Source organism: Rattus norvegicus, chromosome 12 (assembly GCF_021556685.1).
Source record: "Rattus norvegicus strain SHRSP/BbbUtx chromosome 12, alternate assembly SHRSP_T2T, whole genome shotgun sequence".
Lineage (NCBI taxonomy): Eukaryota > Metazoa > Chordata > Mammalia > Rodentia > Muridae > Rattus > Rattus norvegicus.
In genome coordinates this window covers 13056665-13081317 of record NC_141545.1, presented here as the reverse complement: position 1 = coordinate 13081317, position 24653 = coordinate 13056665, and the positions used below count along the sequence as shown (strand labels likewise).

At 43.7% G+C, this 24653-nt stretch overlaps 1 protein-coding gene across 1 annotated transcript in view; it reads right to left on the bottom strand.

Moving 5' to 3' along the window:
- Positions 1 to 1693: 1693 nt before the first annotated feature.
- Positions 1694 to 24653, bottom strand: part of Ubl3 (ubiquitin-like 3) — a 44916-nt gene continuing 21956 nt past the window's right edge. Inside the window, 4 exon segments of the mRNA NM_001015030.1 lie at positions 1694 to 3300; positions 3565 to 3642; positions 6270 to 6356; positions 8765 to 8873. Coding sequence (NP_001015030.1) covers positions 3248 to 3300; positions 3565 to 3642; positions 6270 to 6356; positions 8765 to 8873 — 327 coding nt within the window. The 3' untranslated portion in view covers positions 1694 to 3247.

The following is a 24653-nucleotide window of genomic DNA, read 5'->3' as shown; positions in this document are numbered from 1 at the left end:
TCTCAGCCTCATCACCATCATCCTGACTGCAGCTCTGTATCTGCACAGACGCCTGCAAGCAACCCCAACTGCTTGCGGAGACATTTCGGAAACAGAGTTTAACGGTGCATTCACCCGATTCCTTTCTCTTCCGTGAGTGACAGGACCCATGGTCCTTTCTCCAAACTTTTATTCTGAATTTTTAAAAAGTGGACCTTGTGGCCATGCACACCGACAGGGAAGCAGTCGCTGTCTCTCAGTTCCGTTCATGATTCCCTCTGCACAGCACTTTGTAAGGTATGGGGTGCCAGTCCTCTGAGAAAAGCCCCCAGGGAGTGGGGTACATTAAGAGCCACAGCTGATGGACTATTGCCTGTGCCCAAGAACAGCTTGGCCATTGAAATGGTGCCGAGTGACAGCCTGTGGTTGTGTCTGGCTAACAAAATGATGGGGGGGGGGGGGATGCCACAACGCTCACCAATGAGGACAAAGTGTGGTAAATTGGCTGCCCCCTGCCCCCAAGTTAGACAGCACAGGCTAAGCCATGCTGAACTTCGAGTGTCATACATAAATTGGAAAGGAAAAAAGGAGTAGAAAGATAGAGAATAGGGAAAGTACCCCCAAATTACAAATGGAAGTCATTCAAAAGGTCTATTTTCTGACAAGTGAGAAAGTTTTAACTTCTCTCCATGTTGAGCAATGCTTACTACTGGCTAACAGAAATGGACGCAGCACTGGTCAAGATGACGTCAGGACAGAGATCCTCTGCATGAATGTGCGCGTCAGATACAACTTCCCTTGGAGAGCGAGCCAATGATTCTAACCAAGACAGCATGCTCAGGCCTAACAAAAAGACGCTCGCTGTGCAGAGCAGTCACGCTGAGCACATGAGCCTCGAGTGTGGTCCATTCCATTTCAGCCAGCAGTAGTCTAAGGTTTGTTTTTTGTTTTTTAAGGGAAGAGTCCTTTGTTTCCACGTATACACTAGTAAACTTTTGGTGTTTTCAGTATAGAATTTTACTTCTAATTTTAATCCTTTTAAATTTGGTACAACTATGGTATGAGGTATTGAGCTGGCTGATTCCTTGTCTAACGAGCTCTGGTGGCTGAAACTGAAGGGTGATGAAGGGGGGACGGGAACACAGATAAAACACAGGGAGGGGCTGGAGAGATGGCTCAGCGGTTAAGAGCACCCGACTGCTCTTCCAGAGGTCATGAGTTCAATTCCCAGCAACCACATGGTGGCTCACAACCATCTGTAAAGAGATCTGATGCCCTCTTCTGGTGTATCTGAAGACAGCTACAGTGTACTTATATATAATAAATAAATCTTTAAAAAAAAAAAAAAAAAAAACACAGGGAGCCAACTGTGAGTATTAACTGTCCGAAGTGCAGTCACAATGGACCCAAAGTGTTTAGCTTTGGGAAGAGTATCGGGAATCTAAGTGTTAAAAAATGATTAACCAGCAGGTTTGATTTCCTAAAGAACACAGTCACCATGGCTACCTGCCCCATTAACATCTTCCACATTAACATCTTCGGGATAACAAACACACAACCCCAGTGCTGGGCCTCCCACATTAGCCAGCTGACTGGAAGCCACACTGGGGCACTCCCAAGTAGCAACAGAGAAGCCTCAGGAGAGTAGAAAATTAACTGCAAAATAGATGAGACTATGCTTAAACCATCGCTGACCTTTAAATCACCAACAAAATGCACTACAATTTTTTTTTATTTAGTTTACAGAAGAAATCTATTAAGTACAGGCTGCAGAAAGAAAAGGTTTAGTGCTATTTACATTCATTTTAAAACTCTGCTCTATACAAATTTAATTCTGATCAGTATGAACAATATTTTCGTAGATCTACTGCATATAAAGCCTTCTCATGGAAGCATTAACAATGAATAAAGTAACCTGATTGCATTTAAACAAAGATGACCATAGAGACCATTTACATTTAATGCTGCCGAGGGCCAAGAACCCTCATTAAATACAGAACACAACGTAGTCTGCAACTTCATCTTTTAAAAGGCTGGATAAAGTTATTGATATGGAATACTGGTCTATATGCTACACGCCAATCTATATTTGCATTCTACAGTTAGATATTTTATTATGTCTTTTTTATTAAATATAATCTACACATATTTGTAATTTCATCCAGGAAGATTTCTTCCCAGTGAAAAAAATATAAAATCTTTTTTTTACAGGTTTAGATGAAATTAGCTCATGCTTTAGTGCTGTGCAAATTGTTTATTTATAGCATCTCAATCTTTAAATTATTGGTAAAAATAAGAGTGGCGCTATTGATCATGTATGCCTTAAAACTCAGCTTGTGATTTTAATACAATTGCAAGCACTGATTCCGAATGCAAACTACAGAAAGTAACAAAATTAGCATCTGGAGACTTTAAAAGGATCCCTCTGCTCTAGTGAGCGAGTACACTCGGCAGGGTTCGAATGAGTGATGGTGGCGCAAGCTATCAATCTTCTGATACTCAAGTACACAACCGCTGAGGCTTCCCACCAGTTCTGCACAGTGATGGCACCGAGACACTGGCCCCTCCACATTAAGGCTAGGGACACACTGCGGCCCCTCTGTGCTGTCTGCATGAGCCCCCTGTGGGGAGGACTCGGTGGGCAGGCAGCAGGGGCACCCTCTACAGAGTGCTGTGAGCAGCAGGCATGGCTTCTCATTTGCTGTGGTGACAAGAGTCATGCCCAGTCTGACATCCTGCGAGGACAGCCACTGTGGCTGACTTTGGTAGAATTCACCCAGCATGTTAGATTCCTTCCCATTTCCCCGGTCCAACTGGCCTGGTATTAACTGCACTGATGATGGGCGTCCTCCAGGGTGAACTCCACACAGGAGAACGTCTGGGCGCCACAGACATGTGCAGATTACGCTGATGAGGAAAATAATAATGTTTTTAGTGCAAATTGAACTTGCAGCACTCGCCTTCTGACTTCTGTGGAGGAGTCTTTGTGGCAGCAAGGCGGTTTCTGCAGAGAGAGACTTGAGAGACTTGCTATTTCCCCTGGAGACCACTGTGCATTTCAGACTGCTCAACACAGACAAGAGATACAGGAATAAAGGACCAGACTGGAAATGTTCTTGGTTCTTTTTACTTTGTGAGGAGAGATCACAGAGCTCATGAGTGGTTCAGTCTGGATGTGCGGGCGACTGTCCCACAGGTGTCGGAAGCTGCCGAGTCTCCTCTGTCCCCGCAGTGGTAACAGACTGCCACACCTGCGCTGGCGACGATGTTACAGGATCACACAGCAGTTGCTCTCACCAGTTTTCTCCCGGTTTCTCTGACCTGAGGAAACAGGGCCGGCCCCGGTTAGCTAAACTGTGTCTCAGGAAAAGGCAGAGGCACAGTCGAACTGCCTGGGTTTTGCTCGAAGCTTGTTTTAAAGGGTCGTTTAACTTTTGGCATTTTTCAAAAACAGTCAGATTACTTGCTCCACAGGTTCAATTCATAAACAACGACATTCCCTGTCCACCATCCAAATGTCTAAGTGGAAGCAGGCATGAATGCCTGTCTTGATGGCTCAAATGGGGTGCCCTCTGGGGGGCTTACCTTGTGAATTGGGCTCTGGCAGGGTCTCTCTGGCCACCAAATGCATCACTGTTGTTTTGCCAAAAGGAAGTTTTAATGCTATGTAAAAAAGAAGAGACAATCTGTCACAGACACATCATTCTGTTAAATCACTAGCCAGGGCTGAAATGCTTCTGAGTGAGTGCCGACCTTGGCTCCTCTATAGGGAGACATTCCCTCACCAGAGGGAAGGTACAGTTCCAAGGGACTCTCCAGTTATGCCACTGGCCAGACGCCAAACCTGTCTTATGTGAGAGAAAGCAGAGTCACCTCTGCAATGACCTCGTCCACGCCTGCTCTGCAGCCCGGCTTCAGGTCACGCTCTATATACTGCCTACAGACTGCCAGTTGTCAGTGTCACCATCACTGACTCACAGGTATACTGAACGCCATCTAGCAGGTGAGGCTGGCACGTCTCGTTTGCACCCAACTGAGTAACAAACAGCAAGCATGGCAGAAGGTGGAGGAGAAGCCAGACTGGGGCTCCTTCCTTCAGAAGACTTTTCTACACATTAGTCACCATCCAGAAGACAGGATTTCACCTTTTCCTGTACACACAACAACCACCTGGGTCTGAGCTCAGAAGTCACCCTGGAGAGATACGGGCTGTATTTTAGATGAGCTGGCCTGGTAACTCAGAGGCAAAGTGTTTGCACAGCATGCTGCTGGCCTCAGGTGCACTCTAGCCATGCCACACTCTCTCTGAACTACATACATTTGGAGCGTTCCCTGGGCCTCTCCTTTAGCAGAATGAAATTCTATGAGATTAACAAGATTACACCTCAAAAAAGGGGACCCAGGAATGTCCAAAGAGACCCGATGACCAAAATTTTAAACCTGAAACTGACCAAACCACAGCATTTCAATAATGACAGGTGGAGTGAACGGGCGGGCCTCTAGTCTGACTACTCAGAAGGCTGAGGCAGGAGGGCTGTTGGAGTTCAGTGGTGCTAAGCCAAGTGGCACCATATACAGTGAGACCAGTCTTACAAAGTGGGTGGAGAGAGGAGCAAAGGCTGAAGAGACCCTGGCCTCCTACTATGTGTGCCCACAGTGACAGAAAGCTATCCAGAGCCTGTGCCTCACTATGTCCCCCTTCCCCACTGTTTCAACATTGCCTATGACAAGGACATCATTTGTTCCCACCATGGGCCATTCTTTTCCGAGCTGGTGAGATGGCTCAGCAGGCAAAGGTCACCTCAGAAAGAAGCCTGATGCCTGAACCCCAGGGAAAGCAGAAGAACTGACTGCAAAGCTGCCCTCTGTTCTCCATACCTGGGCCTTGTCCCTCACAGGAATAAAATAAAAATATTAAAATATTGTTGTCAAATACTTTTATTCTATTAAAAAAAAGCCAACACAACTGTCTGCCTTCATTTGTAGCTGCAGGTCCTCAGTCTAACTACAGGCTACTGGGCAAGCCTGTAGCTCTCCCATAGCAGCCATGCATACACTGAAGCCAGCTGCCATTGCTGTGTGCGCCCCTGTAACACTCCTAAGCAAAGGGAACCTGCAGCCGAGAAGGCAGCCAGCAGAACGCCAGCAGGGAGCCTAACCAAGCAGCCAGCAGCACTGTACTGTGCAGTGCTCGAACCTGGCCTGACCAAGTACCATTGTGCCCAACACCACCTATCTGAAGCATGAGAGCTGCTTTAATTTGCTTCCAAAAAAGGCTGACAGCTATACAATTGTCTTGAGATGAGTCATTTTACTGATTATTCTAAAAACAAAATTTTTTAAATCTGCAATTTAATGAGAATGAAGCATCTTGATTTTAACAAAAATCCTGTGGCCTTTAACCTGACACGGAAACACCAGGGCTCGTGGGAGCTGCTCAATAACCAGTGTTCAGAGGGAGATGGACAGTCACTCTCATAGTCAAGAGAGGAAAGCCAATTAATGCTTATTAGCTTGTTTTTTTATTAATCTTAATTCAAGATCTTGTTTGACCCATAACAAGAAAAGTGGCCCTATGACTGATCTATGACAAAACAGAGGGGTAACAGTCAACTCGCCTCACCGACAGAGGGCTGCTCTAAGTAGGCAAAACTACACAAAGCGCAGGAAGCAGACAAGTTCTGCCTTAATGGCAGTTAGTTTTTACATGTCTAAAACCTACAGCAGCTTTTAGAGCAAACATAACGCTGGAACAAACCAGCTCCACAGGGGCCTAAGCTCTGAAGAGCCCACTAGGGCCACACTGCCAGCCCTGAGGTCCCGAGCTCTGATGTACAATGAGCTTTGCACTGTGGCCTCTGTTGTCCCATGCAAGCCTGGAGCAACCCAGACGGGGATCTGATCACATCCAACCATCCGCTCCGTGCTTATTAGTGCGGATACACAAAACCGCTCAGTAGCCACACAGCAACCCATCTACCTGGGGAAGAACGGACCGCAGACCTCACCGTTGGCAAGATGGCTGTGTCCACAGCAGCTGGTTACCGAATCCACTGAAAAGGCCCTCGTTTTATAAATGAAAACCCTGCTGTCAGAAATGCACCTAGTCTGTGTGATGATTTTAATGTAACAGTAGCGCACCCAGACCATCCTCCAGAGTTTCTGTCCAGGGAGAAGGCACACCCAGAGTTGGGGTCCTCAGGGTCTCAAGTTATCTCTTTTAGAAACCACAAAGGCACTGTCATTTAAAACAAGCAGCGGAGTAAAGCTGGCAAAGGGACATTGATTACCTCCTAGGGTGACGTTTCCGTGTAGAAATCTGCCTTGATAAATGAGTCGAAGAATGTTCGGGCTGCTGACCTGCTCTTCTTCCCAGTCTGAAAGAAAGGAGAACTGGTTAGACCCAGGCCCACACAGCGGAGCACACTCTAGAGGCCACCAGGAAGGGTGTGGCCGAGTCCCTGCCCGGGCTCTGCAGCCCTTGCTCCTTCCACCTTCCTCAAGTAGCAACGAAGAGCTGCAAAAGCTGTTCTTCGCCCCTCAGAGATCAGAGCGCCAAGCTATAGGCTGACGTTAAGGAAAACACTGAGCCAGAGGTCTAAGTCTTGGTAAAGGAATCTATCATTTGAAAATCAATTTCCATTATCAGTAATTAATGGAATACTATAATGTTCCAGGGCTTGCACTGTTCAGATGTGTGCTCAACAAGTTCCTCAAAGACTTCCTGAGGTGCCTGGGATCCACTGCCATGCTGTCTTTCGCAGAGCCTGAGACAAACGGCTACCAGCTGTAATATGGGTGGCACAGCAGCTCCTGCAGAACCCCGTCTGAAAACAGGCTTCCACAGACTGCTGTTCTGACAGGGTGAGCTTCCGCCCACAGTTCCATTCCCATTAGCTTCATGGTGCTGCAGCAACTGAAGCTCTGGGGTTAGTGAGATCCGAGACTCCCTCCTCACCTTTCCTAGTAGGCTCTGCTCTGCTCTGAGGGGGAGATAACAGATGGACAGAGAAGTCCAGAAGACAGAGTGATGGGAAGAGGGAGGAAAGCCTCTCCTGCATTGCTTCTGTCTCACGGAGTGTTCAAAACAACGCTTGTGTGTGCAGTCGCCGGCTCTGTCCTCTCAGTTCCCCGCACCTGCCCCACACCTGTCCCCTCTCAGCCCCCTTCTCCTCCTGGGATTCTGACTGTCCTCTCCTCTAGATAAGGATCAGGTGAGCCACTCTGCTTCACCAAAATTACTTTGCACGTGCTGCCTTTAGAACCATCACTTATAGCATTTATGGGGAATGTCTGGCCAGGCATTCCTTTGCTGTAAACACAGTGACAGTAACTTTAATCCATCTAGGGAAGACATTAGGATTCTAAGAGGATCTGAAGCCTGAGAAAAGCACAGTGAGGCCAGACATTTTCACTATCTTTCACGGCCTTATGAGATCTGCCCTCACCCTCTGTAAGGCCCAGAGAGACACTTGCAGAACACGGCTTAGGAGGACTCTGTAGTGTCACTGACGTGATTAGCAGACCAGACAGCCAAGGTGTCCACCTACCTGCCAGCCAGCCCCTTCCTCAGGTGCAGGGCACCCAAAGACCTTCTTCTACTGATCCAGAATTTACTATTTTTTTTCCCTTACAAGCTCTAACAAACATTTTATTTACTGACTTTTAGTGCATTATATAATATGGTTTAGATCTAAAGTTTTAATTTAAATAGTTTGTATAAAAGAAGCCCTTTTATGTGCTCTAGTATATGCTGAGTAGATCTGGCAGACTCGGGAAAGAAGGACTTAAAGACCTTTTTCAAAGCGAGTAACATCGAGCTGAAGTGATCAACTTCCAGATCAGATGGGAAGTCTCTTCATGGAGCATTTAACGCTGGCACCTCACCTTTATCATTATTTGGGTTAGTTTAAGGAACTAAAACAACTTTCAAAGTTCCAATTGCTTTTGCTAAACATATTCTATAGACATGGCGTGGCGGCACATGCTTATAATTCCAGGTTAAAGCAGGAGTTCTGCTATTTGGTTTGCCTGATTTGAGAGCAGCCCAAGTAATTTAGCAAGACTTTGTCCAAAAAAAAAAAAAATAAAAATAAAATAAAAAGAAAAAGAAAAAATGGAGCTAGGAATACAGCTTAGTGCTGGAATATACAGCTTAGTGACGGAATACTTTCCTAGCATGCGCAAGGCCCTGGGTTCAACCCTCTGCACTGGAAAAAGTTAAAGGAGACGGACTATAGCAGTGTTAGCCAATGGCACACGCCAGGGAAATCACTATGGGCACACTCTGGAAGGGAAAATTCAGGACACACTGAAGAATCTCCTAGACAGGGAGGCAGCAGAGAGGGGAGGAGCTACCACATACACTCCGAGAGCTCACTGTGGTGCATCAAAAAGCAGAACTCATGGAGACTTCACTCTTCCTGGCCCTTCTTCACAGAATGCATGCAGTATGAACTAATTGCCGGTCAAGTCTGCCTCAAGCTTCATTTCCAACAGACTGTGCACAGGAGCCCACGGGCCCTGCTGCTTCTGTGAAGATCGGCTCCTTCCTTTTGGGTTTTGGTACAAATAGTTCACTGACTGACATGGGGTGGATGTGCACTGAGTACACTCTCCCTGCACTAAGGCAAACATGGCCTCCGCATCCCTTGCTCCTTCGCTGCTTTTTTGAGAAAGGCAAAATCTAGGGCATGACCCAGCAAGCATGGGTCTCACGCCCTCAGTACTTTATCAAAACATATGAAACAAGTCAGGGACAAAGAATAAAGTGGCTGGCACTCACCCATGGGCCAGTTGTCATACACGTGCTTTGCGATGTCAGAGGCAGAGTCGTTTGGGGAGAAGAGGAACTCTTTCGTCTTTCCACTCACCAAGATGAGGCGCAAATTAATCTGCAAGTAGACATGGACACTGAATAAACCTCAGCCTGAATCTACAATCAACTGGATTCTGATCAGACAGAACAGACGTGGGCTCTGAATTAGAACTTGTACTCTAACTGTACACATAACTCAACAGAGGAGGAAAAAGGAACACTATTGCAGGTAAAAAGCTTTTAATGTATCCAGTAAGAATTTAGTGGTGCTTTAAAAATTGAGATTACATTAAAAAAAAAAAAAAAAAAAAGCTTACTCTAGGAAGAGAGACGAGTCACAGTATAGTGAAGAAGTTCACGCGGGAATATCCCTTCCCAAACCCGGGCTTTAGCACTGCACTTCAGGCTGTGCATTCTCAGCAAGCCAAATCCAAGCACTGCCTCAAAATAGGAAATACTCTGGCCTCAACCATCCAAGTGAGGGTGCGCCAAGCAGCACTATGCAGAAACTGTGTTTCCCTGGAGCAAGCTCAGACAGCAGTCTACAAGGCGTACATAAACTGCTAGTTCAATCCCAGCATCCCTCCCTGCAACACTGCAAAGATGTTCCTAAGAAGACATTCCTCTTCAAAACTAAACAGTAAAAAACTGTCACCAGCCACAGACACACACTCTGGTGGGTGTTAAAATGCGAGAGGGGACACATATTGAAAATCTGGGCCTTCCTCTTAATTTTGCTGGGAACTCAAACTGTTCTTTAATTTTTTTTGAAGAGCTATGCATATGGATATAGAAATGTAACATTTTAACACTAAGTTATAAGATATTCCTGGTATCATCTGAAGATTCTTCATTGAGTGTAAATTAAGCCTTCTGGGTAAAACACCAATTTCTTTTATTATTCCTCTTACAATACATAACTGCACATCCTACTCCAAGTTCTCAGCCACTTCGTTTTTAAAAATTGCACCATGGTTAACCACTAAGTTGGTGATACATTTTTCAGCTAAAAAAAAAAAAAATCAGTTGTCTATTATCTGTTCAGAACACTAGAAACATCTGCCCTTTATGTTTATGGTGTCATCATAAAATAATTACTGTCTAATATTTAGGGGTGGACCACATTTTCTGTTTGACACAGCCCTACTAACCCCCTACCGGTCTGCATCTTTATTACATCCTTAGGACCTATCCTGTCGAGTTCCAGGCAGGCTCGGTCGGGACTATGCGTATGGTTTTTCAATCTTCTAAATGCTCTGGATGGAGGAAAGCAAATGCCAACTCTAAGGCCAGGAGCTTATGCTCTTCCAGGAAGTTAGGAACAAAATGATAACAGCAAAAGTATGCATGAGTTGACAAAGTGACTCCATGCTTGAAGCACCTGCTGTGTCTGGCACATGGTGGGAGTCTAGCCAGCTGGTTGGCCAAAATCTGAGCTCTGGTTTTAAGAATCCTCATGGAGATGCAAACAGGAAAGGTCACAGGCAAGGTGTGAAGCCATGCCCGGGAATTACTGATACCACACTGACCTGTATAGCAGGTAGAACAGCAGGAAGTGATGACTTCTGGGTAGTTCTATGGACATGTGGGTTGTTATCAGAGCTCCCAACGTGCCATGGTTACTACATGCTGTCACTGAGTGATATTCTGAAAGTAAAGCCACTTCTACAGCGACCACACACACATCTGACCTAGCTTTCCAATGAATATAGACCCTCATATGCAGCCAAATAGTATGGGGCTGTTCAGGGCAACGGAAGAAAACCCTGAATTCCAATCACTCAGACAAGCACCTAGCCACACAGGCTTGTATTGTAGTAAGAGTCTACTCAGAAACAGACAACCCTCTTTGAGGTAACAGGCTCCTCCACACAGCAATGAAGTAAAGACTTTTCTAAAGCTTAAACATGACGTCCTTTGTACACTTGTGGAGGACGACTTGGTATGAACGGAGCAGAATGTACCGGAATTCCCAGGAGGTGGCAGATGTACTACATGCTGAGGCAAGGTGACTGTGACCACTGCTTCATGGCTCACAAAATACACATCTGTGTGTGACCCTGTGACATGAGCAGGTCTGGACAGCACGTTCTTCCCAACATCTAATTCCAGTTGTGATACTATTGTTATGTAAGATGCCATCACTAGGGAAACCTGACATTTCTGTAATTTCTTCCGTGTGCTTATGAATTTTAAACTATTTCAAAATAAAAAGGTTCTTCTTCAGCTAGGCATTGCGGTGGAGCCTACAGTTAGTTCTACCCACCTTTGAGGGCATGAGGCAGGAGCATGGAGACTATCCTGGGTGATGTGGGAAATACATGGTCTCAAAAAACCCCCACCAAACGATAACCAACACAAGTGCCCAGCTTCTTAGAAACTAACATGGGATTTAACAAGGATCTATTTTGACTATTTTTCTTATTTCCATTCAAAGATGACAATATTTTTAAAAATATATTAAAATAGCGACTTAATTTAGAAAAAGATACAAGCCTGTCCTAGTAGTTTGTACTAGGGCAATATAGGAAATTGAAAACAGACATGTGGCTTTCCTTTTTTTAGAATAGAAGGTTAATAAATGCAGGTTTTGAATTTTGTTCAGTAGTACTACAAAAGAAACAAAGGATGAGAATAAGACTGATTTAAAATAGGGATTATCTAAATATTTTTACAGTACTAAAATATAAGAACCTGGAATTTAACAAACTCGTTTACTTATCCATTCACTCAAATATCTGAACACGCTATGCATTGTGTCTGCATTAGGAAAACCTACTATGAAAGCAGAATTGTGTAATCTTCATTAAAAGACTTGTTATCTTAACCTATTTTTAACTGGATGCACTTGAGTTCTGTGTGGGTATGTCCACATCGGTGCTGGAGCCCATGGAGTCCAGCGGCATCAGGTATCCTGGAGCTGGAGTTATAGGTAGCTGTGACTCACATGATGTGTGTGCTAGGTAGGGCCAACTAAGGTCCTCTTTACAGTGCTTAAGTACTGGCCATCTCTCCATCACTGACGTCATAGTCTTGGAGACATGAAACATGTAAATAAGCGACCATGAAAGGGGCTGACAGGATATAAAGTTAGAAATGCTCGATAAATACCTACTGAATGAGTTTTAATACAAACCGAAGAGCACGGAGCAGAGACCGGAGAGCCAAGGCCCACAGTGTGCACCTTACTGAGAGCCTGCACGTCAGTCACACTGTTTAACCATCTGCCTTGCCCACAGCCCCACTACACAGTAGTGGGAGTGGGAGTGGGGTAGAGGCGTGCCTCCCAGCGCTCGTCCCCATGGCCCTGCCTTTTGTTTTCCAGAATCACTCTGTCTGATCAAAGCACAGGCATCTTAACTGGGTTCCTTGAAACCACTAAGGTCTCTCTCCACTTTGCTTCAAAGCCTGTTCCTTTACCTGGAACGCTTGGCACTCCCTAGCCATGCACGTCCTAAATCTTAGTGCACAGCTCTGCTGGACTCCACTGGCTGTGACCAAACTGCTCCTGTCTGCTGGACAGGGGGAGGCATAACCCAGCCTCTAAGCTTAATCACTGCAGACGAAATACCAAAATTACCCTGTGGAAGAGAACTGGAAAAGAACCTCAAGGAAGAACTGAGAAGTCAAGAAAGTGTTTATGTTCCCCACTGAAAAGGAGCAGTAAAACTATGTGTAAAGCTTCTTTACTTACAGCATCTGTGAAAAAAACATCTAACCCACAGGAAACCCACCCCTGCAGTGCTCACTCAGCCTCAGTGGACTAAGGACCCGAGCGATGAAGAAGCATGCTGACACCTGCTGAACCAAGTCTCTACAGTCTGTTCGCGCCTTACACATACAGATTCTAATCATACACTGCACATCAACCCTGTGTGTGGGAAACTCATTTAGTCATTCTAGAAACACCTGTGTACTCCTAGGTGCGAGAAAAGATCAGAACAGCTTCAACAAATTCCTCTAGACCAGCGGTTCTCAACCTGTGGGTCATAACCCCTTTGGGGAATCAGATATCCTGCATATCAGATATTTACATTACAATTCATAACAGCAGCAAAATTACAGCTGTGAGTAGTAACGAAATAACTTCCTGGTTGGCGATCACCTCGGCATGAGGAGCTATATGAAAGGGTTGCAGCATTAGGAAGGCTGAGAAGCACTTGTCCTAGGAGGTTTTACATTTCCCCATTTACTTGGACTGTGTATTTCCAGAACCATATACCAAACAGTATTTTATATTTTCTGAGTCATTCAACAAATTATTGATTTAAAACAATCCCAGTTACAATTCAAGCCAGAAGCTATGAAGCTGTGAGGATGATCAGATGGTAACAACAGCAAGGTTATTTGCTTTCTCATATAGATTTTTTCTATTATCAGAATAAAGAAATCAGGGTTTTTGTAAGTACAGTTCAGAATCAATATACACAGTACAAAATATCAAAATATAAAGTTTCTAATGCATCACACAGTAAGTGCTAATTACTTAACATAAATTACTGATGTAATACTATAATCAGCCTAGCAAGTCACTAAACATTACTACAGAATACGCTCCATTAAAGTACTTTACAATGCATTTTTATTTTGAAATAAGTTTGGGGAACTTTGGTAAAATTCAAACTCTATGAGAATACTGATACTGCATACACTGGGGGGAGGGTTGGTGGTCAGAGGACAACTCCTCAGGCCTCTGCCTCCTCTTAGGTAGGGTCTCATTGGCCTGGTGCAGGTGTGTGCCAACTTAAGTCTTCTCTGACAAGTATTTTACTATCTTTTCCTATCCGCTATGCTTGGAAAGTCTTGCAAATTACTATAAAAGTACAAAAGTTAAAGTTTCAAATATTACAAACTTATAAAGCATGTCTCTGAAATCAAGTTTTGCTTCTGTACTGCATTAGGCCCAACTCTAAGCTACTCATTTAAAATCTGCTCACAGGATACCTACTGGCTGCTTCTGATGGATGTACTAGGCTCTTCCACACTGCCATCTGAGGAACAGATGTGACTGACACTAATGTAGCTGCCCTGGGAGGGACACTGGCTTTCCATCGAGGGAAGTCTGTGTTCTAAAGAGGATTCTTCCATCCCAGCCTCACTAGAAGAAGGGCTGTTCATCCGGGACAGCTGTCCCTGACAAGCAGGCACTACAGGTCCTAAGTAAATGCAGGAGAAAGAGAGTTGCCAAGAGCACAGTAGTAGAGGCCCTTGGGGAAGAAAGAGGCTTTCTCCAGTCTACACTCTCACACACTTCAAAAAGGTGACACCTCTCTTGCCGCTTCCCATCTCCTCTTAAAAACAACAGCAGTTCAATTTTTTTTAGCGTAAGTCAGCCTGAAATCCCAGGAAAGGAAATCAAAGGCTTCGACCAGCACTGAGGTTTCCCAAATGGTTCTAGCAGGCTGCATCCCAACACCTTTACATCTGTCCAGCTCCAGTCACCTAGGTACCCAGGTAAATCCAGGAATGACACCTGATAGAGCTTTAGAGTGTCACACTTGAATTTGTCTTGGTCTTGTACCTTTACTACGATCTTCTGCACTACTCTCTTTGAGGTGTGAACATCCCTTCCTATTTCCATCGTTACCACGTTCTCAGTACTACATCAAATCCCAGGCCTTCGACGACCCCCTCAATTATTTAGCATGGACTTTCAGGTCTGAAAGTAGTCTCAGAATTTCTCAGGCTCAGACAAGAAGGAACCGACAACTACAGTCCTGAGAGGCCAGCCATTAACAGCAAAGCACAATACAGATACCCGGTTTCTCTGCTAGACCAGGGCTTGCTCCTTCTCAATTGAGGCAAAGCCCCTCTTAACCACTCCCCTAGGGCTCCCTAATACCTTACTTCAGTCTTTTTAGTTCCAGCAGGAGGACTTGCTTTTCTCTCAGCATAGAGAATGAGTTCTGACACAAAATACTCTTTAATCTGTGATATACAAATGAAAGACTATTCCTGGTTTTCTCTGCACCATGGAACTTCAGGGGAATAGATTCTAAAAGAAAAAGAAAGTATTCCCTATGAAAGCTGATAAATGTGCTTCCTTAAAACAACCATTAACAATGTATTTAATACCAATACATGGCTAAATCTGTCTTATGTCTGTTTTACTACAATTTAAAAACTAATTATAAAACCCTAAGAAAGTGTCTGTACTGCCTCTCAGGATCTTTCATAAGCCAAAATCTCCCAGGAGGGAGGTCCTTAGGGCACTAAAGACTGATCCTTACAAGGATACATGAAGGTGTATTAAAGCACTAGGCTGGATATAGGAAGGAAGGAAGGAAGGAAGGAAGGAAGGAAGGAAGGAAGGAAGGAAGGAGGGAGGGAGGGAGGGAGGGAGGGAGGGAGGGAGGGAGGGAGGGAAAGAACCAACAAAAACAATCAAAACTCCACAGTACCTTGGCCTTGCTCTCAGCCACTTCAGGAGGCAGTGGGGCACAAATAGCACTTTAAAATGGAAATGTATTGTTTTCAAATGTGTTGCCTATGACATTAATATGAAAACAATTTTTGCTTTTTTACATAAGCACCTTTAAAACATACTCAAATAAGCAGATCGCAGCAGCCACCGTAATCCCAAGAGACTGAAGAAGTCAGAGTGGGGAGCCACACTGGCTGTGAGTAAGACCTTTCTAAAATCACTGAGTTAAAATCACTATACTTAAAACAACCTAGACCTGCTATTAGAGATGCCCAGGCAAGTTTCATATAATCATTATTCAGTATATGTGTCCTATGTATATTATTTTATTGTACATAAAAATCATTATTTTATTTCTAAATTATACACTCCTTTACTGCAAACCAACCCTATATTACTAATGGCGGCAGGGACTTCAACAGGACTCCTGCCCGCTGGGAAGCACTGTTTCTCCTTTTCATTGTTAAAAACAAAAATACCTTCTTTCTTAGCAGTGGTTATAGCACCAAGTCTGAACCATTTCCTCATATTTTCCTAACAGGAAAGATAAGTCACCTATTTGAAACAGTCACCCATGATGTAACAATTCGTTCAAAGACAATCATGGGTAATGGCAGTCCCACCGATTACAATGGAGCTGAAAATCCCATCACTCATGCAGTGAGGTCCTGCCACCAGAAAGTCAGAGCATAGGCAGCAGCATGGCAAATTCCTCATGATGTGGTGACACTGCCATAAATCAGTCACTGTGCTGTCAGCAACACACACGTGTAGCATATACAATTAGGTGAAGCGTATAATGCCTGATAATGACCTTCAACTACTATGTGCTGGCTTGTGTGTTTAATAACAGTATCTTTTGTCATCATTTCAGATGGACCTGCTCCTTCTAAAAAGAACACCCTGCAGTGCAGACATGGCAAGTGGGAGAGCACTTGCCTGTCAAGTGGGTCCTCGGCTTAGTCCCCAGCACTCATCCACACACCCACTCATCCACACACCGTGTCCCTACTCTTGAGCAGCGTCTGCCTTAATTACCTAAAATACCTCAACTTAGACAGTAAGTTAATACGATGACCCTACATAGACTACGCCAGTTACTATAACAAGAAGTGGTTTGCCTATGTTTGCTTTCCAATCCACGAGGGGTTATCTCATAGCTAGACTTAGTCAGGAAACAACAGTTGAAAGACCTCATCTCCAAATCTTTCTGTAGCCAGGCAAAATTATATGTGATGTTGGTTAGTTTTATGTCAACATGATACAAACTAGTCATTGGAGAGTAGGGATCTTTAATCGAGAAAATATCTCCAAAGATCAGGCTGTAGGCAAGGCATTTTCTTTCTTCCTTTTAATATTTAATTATTTTATGTATGCGAGTGCTCTTGTCTTCACTCACACCAGAAGAGGGCATCAGATCCCATTACAAATGGTTGTGAGCCACCATGTGGGTGCAGGAATTGAACTCAGGACAACTCTTAACTGCCGGGCTATCTCACCAGACCTGCAAGGCATTTTATTAATTAGTAAGTCATGGGGGAAGGGTCCAGCCCATCATGGGTGGGGCCACCCTGGGCTGGTGGTCCTGAGTTCCATAAGAAAACAGGCTGAGGAAGCCATGAGGAGCAAGCCAGTAAGCGTCACCTATTTATGGCTTCTGCATCATCAGCTCTTGGCTCCAGGTTCCTGCCCCCATACAGAAGCATAAGACAAATAAACCTTTTCCTCTTCGACGGTGCCTTACCGCAGCAATACTGACCCCAACTAAGGCAGTTTCCAAACAAAATTTCAGAACACACTGGTGAGTTTTTAAACCTTTGGTAATGTATAGAACAGACTGGACTGAGTGATCAACAGTGGACAAAATCTGAGAGAGAACAGGTGACAGGAGAGGACAAATTAGGGTGGGGTAAGTGATAGCTCCAAGCTTTGGTGCTGAGATGTAAGAGGAAGCCAGGAGAATTTCACAGAAATGAGGATCAGAAAAGGGATATTATCTAGAAAAGTTTAAGTTTAGCTTTTTGGCACATCAGTTTTCAAAAATCAGTCTTTAAAGACTTAATTCTGGTGGCACCAAATACAATTCTCACATATTCCATGGATTCTAAAGATGAGGGGCCTTCAACTGTATTATTTGTGACTAAATCTTATTATTAGATCAAAATAGGGGAAATTATACATTTGAAAATAATCCATACAGTCACTGCCTTAAAAAAAGAAGGCATTTGGGCTGGAGAGATGGCTCAGCGGTTAAGAGCACCCGACTGCTCTTCCAGAGGTCATGAGTTCAATTCCCAGCAACCACATGGTGGCTCACAACCATCTGTAAAGAGATCTGATGCCCTCTTCTGGTGTATCTGAAGACAGCTACAGTGTACTTATATATAATAAATAAATAAAAAAAAAAAAAAAAAAAAAAAAAAAAAAAAAAAAAAAAAAAAAAAAGAAGGCATTTTCATTTGGTTTTTGAGACAGGGTTTCCCTATGTAGCTCTGCTGTCCTGGAACTGAAGAGACTCACCCACTGCCTCTCCCGCCTAGCACTGAACTAAAGGCAGCACCACCACAGCTTCTGACTGGAAGGACAAACCATTAACAGACCAGGGCACGTCAGATTACAGCCAGGATCTGCGACAGTTCAGTGACACGTGTAACTAGAAAGAAATCTACTAGAAATTACCAAGAAACCATGTTTTCGACTACTTTTGCTGTTAAACATAAGTAGGTAAAAACAAACTCACTATTCTACACTCTGACACAGACCACAGTGATGACAGAAGACAATTTGCTCTGAGAAGTTAAGAAGGTTTAAAAATCATCTAACTCTTTACAATATGTCTGTCAATTCATTACCCCAGAGTACTGGCAAGCTCTTCTGTTTGTGAAGAAGTAGTTCTATCTGGCTATGAAGAAAGCGATTGTCCCACGCTGCTTGGACTCTGCAGTCCTATTCAGCTTGCATAGACAATTTGCATCAACCTGTGACTAGTGATACTGTCACTTAGTGGTGCCCTGATAGCTATGATCTCATGGGCTCTTAATATTGAGGTTCTCATCTATCAATTAACGTCTGTGGAACACTCATGAATTCTAAATTTAATACAATGGCATTTTATTTATTATCATTAATTAAAATTTAAAATCCAAATATACCCAGGGTTGGTATAACAAATTATTCAGCAGGAGGGCTCATAAAGATACAAACAGGAACAGAATAATTGAGTAATGGACACATCAATGTCACTATGTAATATTAAATACAATCTTTGGGAAAATACAGCACAAAGCTGCATCTGCGCAGGCTTCTTGAGCTAACGGTACTCTCTAGCATGAACACTGGTGCAGTGAGCAGAGCTGGCTGCTTCAGACCATCAGTTTAAAGATCTCAGAATCATAAGCTATACGTGCCACAAATACAGCAGCATCAAAAACATTCATCCTAAGGCAAAGCTGAGTGAAAGCAGCAGATGGTTTCCGAGAAGGGAAGTCTAGAGAACACAGGAAGAGTCCATTAGACTTTGTGAAAGTCACATTTCCTATAATGAAAGCTAAAGTGAACGATGAAGACGGTTCTCCAAGTGAAAAGGAACAGAGTCTCTGACAGAAACCATGGGGGTGGGGGTGAGGGTAGGGATGCTGTGTCAATCACTTGATGACTGACCCCTTAAGTTGCAGACATGGAGGCCAGCACCTCAAGCTTAACTACTCATGTAGGATGAGGGTAGGCCAGTGGTTTGCCCTCTGACAAAGCAACAAAGGAACAAACAACAGCACAGTTGGAAATCTGTCCCCAACCCCCACCCTGACTCAGGAAGTACCAAATATTCACACACTGTGAGATCAGAGTGTGCCTCAAACTAGGGATGTCACCTCCTCCTGCCTTGGTCAGAGTAATCTGATCTTTCTGAGGGTGCCATAACACGTGTGGATCACACTGGGATCCTCAAATCTCCCTTGAATAACCTGTCTCAAACCACTCCAAGGTCGCTAGCAAGCATGACACATCAGTACCTAGTATCATCTCAGTACATTTTGTGAATGATGTAGGAAAGGTGTTTGTTTATAAAAAGAAATAGCTATAACATTTTTATTTCAAAGGAAGTTGGTTATTACCTAGTTTTTATGACATCCAGAGAAAGACCAAAGAAGAGAAGAATTAAACGATGCTGCAAAATGGAGGTGTGTGATAGAACTGGCCCAGGAGAGTAACAGGAGAAATGGAGTTTCTAGTCCTGAACAATCCTCCATGAACAGGACCAACTGTAGACCAAAATAGAAAGAAATTACATCTGTATTAAACGCCCATTTTTCCTTGTCATTCCTGCCTAGGCAATTGCAGGGCAGTTACTTACACGGCACTGTGCATTGGCTGTCACAAGTTTCTACAGGGGATCTCAGTGCATGCAGAATGCACTGGTTACAGACAAGGACCACGCCACTTCATAGGATTCGTCAGATTTTTCAGTGTCCCACAGGGGGTCCTGAAATTTCCCCTACTACACAGAAGGACAGCTGTAACTGGACTTTGACTACAATTATAAACTAGGATTCTATTACCTTTCAGATATTTAATGACCAATTCTTCCAATTACTTGATGATTCTTTCTAATGTAATAAACTAAATGCATGAGCAGGGCAGATCTTAAATTCTAGTAAACAGCACTGAAAACACACTGAAAAGATCAATAGTTGTACTGGCTAATTTTAAATCAACTTGACACAAACTTGAGTCAGAGAGGGGGGAGCTTCAATTGAGGAAATGCCTCTTTAAGATCAGGCTGTAGCTATAGACATTCTCTTAACTATCAATGGGGGATACCACCAGAATGGCTACAGTCACAAAGATGGGCAAGCAAGAGTTGGCACACATGTGGAAACCATAACCCTCAAGAGTGGCTAAACGCCACGGGGTGGCCACTCTGAAAACACCCGCACAGCCATCCTGCTTTAGGTGACTTAGCACCTCCAAGCTCTGTGCCTGCTGTCCTCTCTTCTGACTGTGATAACAAAGCAGAGATCACACCGACTTTCACTTCTTCGGGATTTCTTATCCAATGATTCAGGGCAAAATGACAAGACAGGCTAGATTTCTTGAAATATCAAATTAAAAACAACTAATGGGGGAGGGAGATGGCACACAGGTTAAAGAGTATGTGTTGTAACTGCTGGTGACAGTGACCGACAGCTCCATTTTGTCTGTAACTCTTCTACTTGGAAAAAGGCTGGGGACTTTCTATAAAGATAACAACTTAAAACTGGTGTTAAGTAGTCATTTTCCAGGGGTTTACTCCCAGACATTTTTCTGGAAAGGATATAATCCTATCATAGTTTAGGGACCTTTTCTACGGAATACTTAGATTACTAGAGTGTCTCCAGGATCCAGGAGGCTGTTGGGATCAGGACGGATTCCTGCCTGCTCAAAACCAGCTGCTGTGGCACAGCTGCATGCCACTGACTGTCCCTGAGAGAGACAGGTCCCTCAGCACCTGCGGAGACCCTGAACACCTGCCCTGACACAGACAGGACCCTGACTATCAGCTGCCAGGCCTGTCAGAATAAAGCCTAGTCTTCTTACCTCCTACAGGCTACTGTTCTGATTTTAACTGGTATCCTCCAGATTTAGAGAAATTACAGAAAGACACTGGAAAAAAACCCTTATGTGAGGGAACATGATACACTGTAGAAAGAGACCACAGCTTGGTGTCTTGATGTCTTGAAACAGTGACATATCAATTGCAATTTTCTTTTTTTTTTTTCTTTTTTTTTTTTGGTTCTTTTTTTCGGAGCTGGGGGCCGAACCCAGGGCCTTGCACTTCCTAGGTAAGCGCTCTACCACTGAGCTAAATCCCCAGCCCTGCAATTTTCTTACAATTAGTACAAATATTTTCTGAAGACACACCTTACCAAATAAGCTGTAAAGAAAAAAAATTTAACATATTTTTCCTGTTCTTCATATTTTACTTCCTGTTTTGCTTCAACACCAAAACTCCATTTCTTCAGTCAAAGAGGAAGAAAGAAAATCCTGTGCAAGGTTCTCTTTCTACAACAACTGCAGAGGCAGAACTCGATGTGCATCGAGGGAAAGGCATGTGTGGGATCAGAGAATCGAGCATTAAAGATGTGCATGTCTCTGTGCACTGATGTCAGTGTGATGGGGTTGGCCGAGCCTCGCTCTCTGTGCACTGATGTCAGTGTGACGGGGTTAGCCGAGCCTCCCGAGGCTCTTCTTCCCACTGGGTAGACAGTGAAAAAAGAACAATTTTAATGTGAGACCAGCGGTTTTCAACCACTCTAATGCTGTGATCCTTTAAAACGGTTCCTCATGTTGTGGTGACCAAACATAAAATTATTTTGTTGCTCCTTCATAACTGTAATTTTGCTACTGTTATGGATAATAATGTAAATATCTGATATGCAGAATATCTGATATGAAAAATCCCGTGAAAAGAGGTAGCAACCCACAAGTTGAGAACCTCTGTGCTAGAGCAAAGCAAGGTACCGTCACCATCTCAACACTGACATTACATGCTAACCATGTGCACTTGTAAACATGTATGTAACCTAACTATGTACTGTAAAGATTAAAAAAAGAACTTACTGTGAACTCTACATCTTCCTAGTGCTATGAGTCTAGATCTGTATGTGAAGAGTAATCAGCATCAATGAGCATGGCTTCTCCCTTTAGTAGACCCTCAAGGTCTAGCACATATTTAGGCCTGAAAGTCCTGAGTGTGAATTACGTCTGCATGTACACAACCCCCACAACTACACTGCAAACTCCTGGAGGGCAGAATCACGATGCCCGAGGAGTGCCCAGTTCTTTGCTCTCTTCCACTCTTCTCCCCACCTTTTTCACAGTATCTGTGGCAGCGCAAGTAATAAATATCCTCACGAAAGCTCATACAAGAACTGCAGCAGCTGCTCATCCTCCCTAACGTGCGTCAATAAAACCACCTGGGGCCATTTAGAGAGGAAGGGAAACGCCATGATTACCATGGCAGAGCAGGCCTCCCAGAGTCTCAGTGACTGTGTTCCCATGGTAAGCACATAAGGTCCTCTTAAGGATCTACCGGCTACATTTTCACAGTCTCAACGCTAGTCCCTTAGACCATCTCAGGCGAACACCTTCATGAAGCATACATGGCTAGAAAATTCACACAAGACAAAAAGCTTCTAGTGGCCTCACTTGCTACAACATGGCCATCACAAAAAAGGACATTATTTATCATGAGATACAAAGTATCATTTGCAGACTCTTTTAATCTGTTATGGGGGTACTTCTCTGAATTCCATGGTATTCCCCAGATCTCATGATTAGGATTCAAGGAATTAAATCAAACATATTAGAGAGAATCCTTGGATGCGGGAACACATTGTAGAATAAGAAAAACACAGTTCAGTGTTTCCTTTCTTTAAACAGTGACATGTCAATTCAAGTTACTGACAAATAATTAGTGAAAATGTTTTCTGAAAGCACAACTTACCAAATAAGCTTTAAAGAAAACCCCAAATTTAGGATTTATTTAAGAACTCACCAGACTTCAAATATTCAGTACATTGCTTCAAAAACTACTTTTAGTAATATTTGAAGTATTTTAATTGGTGCCGTTAACAGCAGGAATGGTAACACTGCCTACCATGTATAACTATACAAGATCGCTACCCTTCGTTTTGGTTAGCAAATTCCGGCTTCACTGAGGTTATGGACTGCAGCCCTCACTCTATAAGGCTGAGGGTAAGCCTGAACTTCTGATCCTCCTGGCTCCACCTCCTAAATCCTCAAAATGACAGGTATCCCATTACCCAATGTGTAGGGTGCTGGGACTCACAGTCAGGACTTCACTCCTGCTAGGCAAACACTGCCAACTAACCGCATAATCAGCCCTCCAGCTCTATGTCTTCACCTACATCCTTAACCTGTGTCTCGACCTCAGTCTAAAGCGGTTTATGGGGAAGCCCTTCACTGCGGGGTTGTTTCCAGTACTGTGGGATGTACAGAACCTGCAGCTGGATGATGCTCCATTCCAACCTCCCAAAGCCCCGGTCGTAAAGATCTCTCTCCAGATACTGCCAAGTCTCCAGGAGCAAAACTGCTTGGTAACAGGCTTAGCCATGGTGTTGGCCATCAAGAGCACATCTGTTGACAATCTGAAGCAACAGGACGCTTTCACATTTTAAATTACACAGAGGGGGAAGTATTTCAAACTGATGATAAGTAAATGGCTTCGGAAAAAGTCTCAATAGTATCTAAACACACTAAATCATTTAATCATGTTTTCTTGCATATATGTACAAAGACTCTAAGATCAGGATCCTATAACAACACAAAAACTTAGTTGCCCGACTGTAGTCCTTCAGAGTCATACTGGGGGTAGATGCACGCAACTGCAGGAGAGGGAAGTGTCACATCATAATTTTACAAGTGTTTTCAAGCCTGACTTAGGGCCACTTGCCTTCTCGGCCTCACACCTCCTTTCTCCAGAGCACCCACATATAAACTATCATACTGTCCTTTACTTTGAAGCCTAGAGTGCTATGAAGCTTTAACACTGCTTCCAAACTGTTTTTTGAATATTTTTTGTGTGCTTTCATAGTAAGTCTAATTTGAAAGGACATAGCTTGCTTACAATTGTAGATACTGGGAAAACCAAACCAAACCAAATGAACCCCAAATGGCAGACCATACTCTTGAACTGTAATCAGGGTCTCCAGAAAAAAATCTAGAGAAAGCCAAAAATCAGCCATCAAAGAAGCACTCTCATCAGCTGGGAAGGTGGCCACACTCAGGGTTACAGCAGCAATAGCCACAGGAGAAGCCAGGACAGACCTCCCCATGGAGCTGGGTGCTTGGTGCTGACAAGAGAAGCAAGATGCCATTTCAAAGACTTCTGCTGCTGTGTCAGCAGGGCAGCCTGGAAACTCAGACCAAGGGACCCAAGACTGTGCAAGGAACCTGACAAACAATACCGTGAGACTGTGGAAAAGAAACCCGAATCAGATCTACATAGCATCTCAACAAAAGTTATAAATAAAAAAACAAACACAAAATTCCAACAGTACAAAAGAGCATATAAATGAGTTAATTTATGTATTAAATTATGTATTAAATTACGAGATTAGAAAAGCCATATGGTATCAATTTGACAAAGCATTGTACTGCAATAAAAATAAAACATATGAAGTCAAGCCAACCTTCTGATCGGTGTCAATCTGTCACACTGTTGGAGTACCATCATGTAAATGACACATAAGTACACAAGATTAAATGAGGCAGTCAATGAGCACACAAACACATGAGTCCCACAGTAAAAGGGGCTCACACACTGTCAGTGTTTCTTTCCAGTTCCTTTTCCTGGCAGTAGTTGACTGCTGGTTCTAGAGACTGACTGATGAGAACAGTCAGCAGACAATAGACTGAATGCAGTCAAAACCC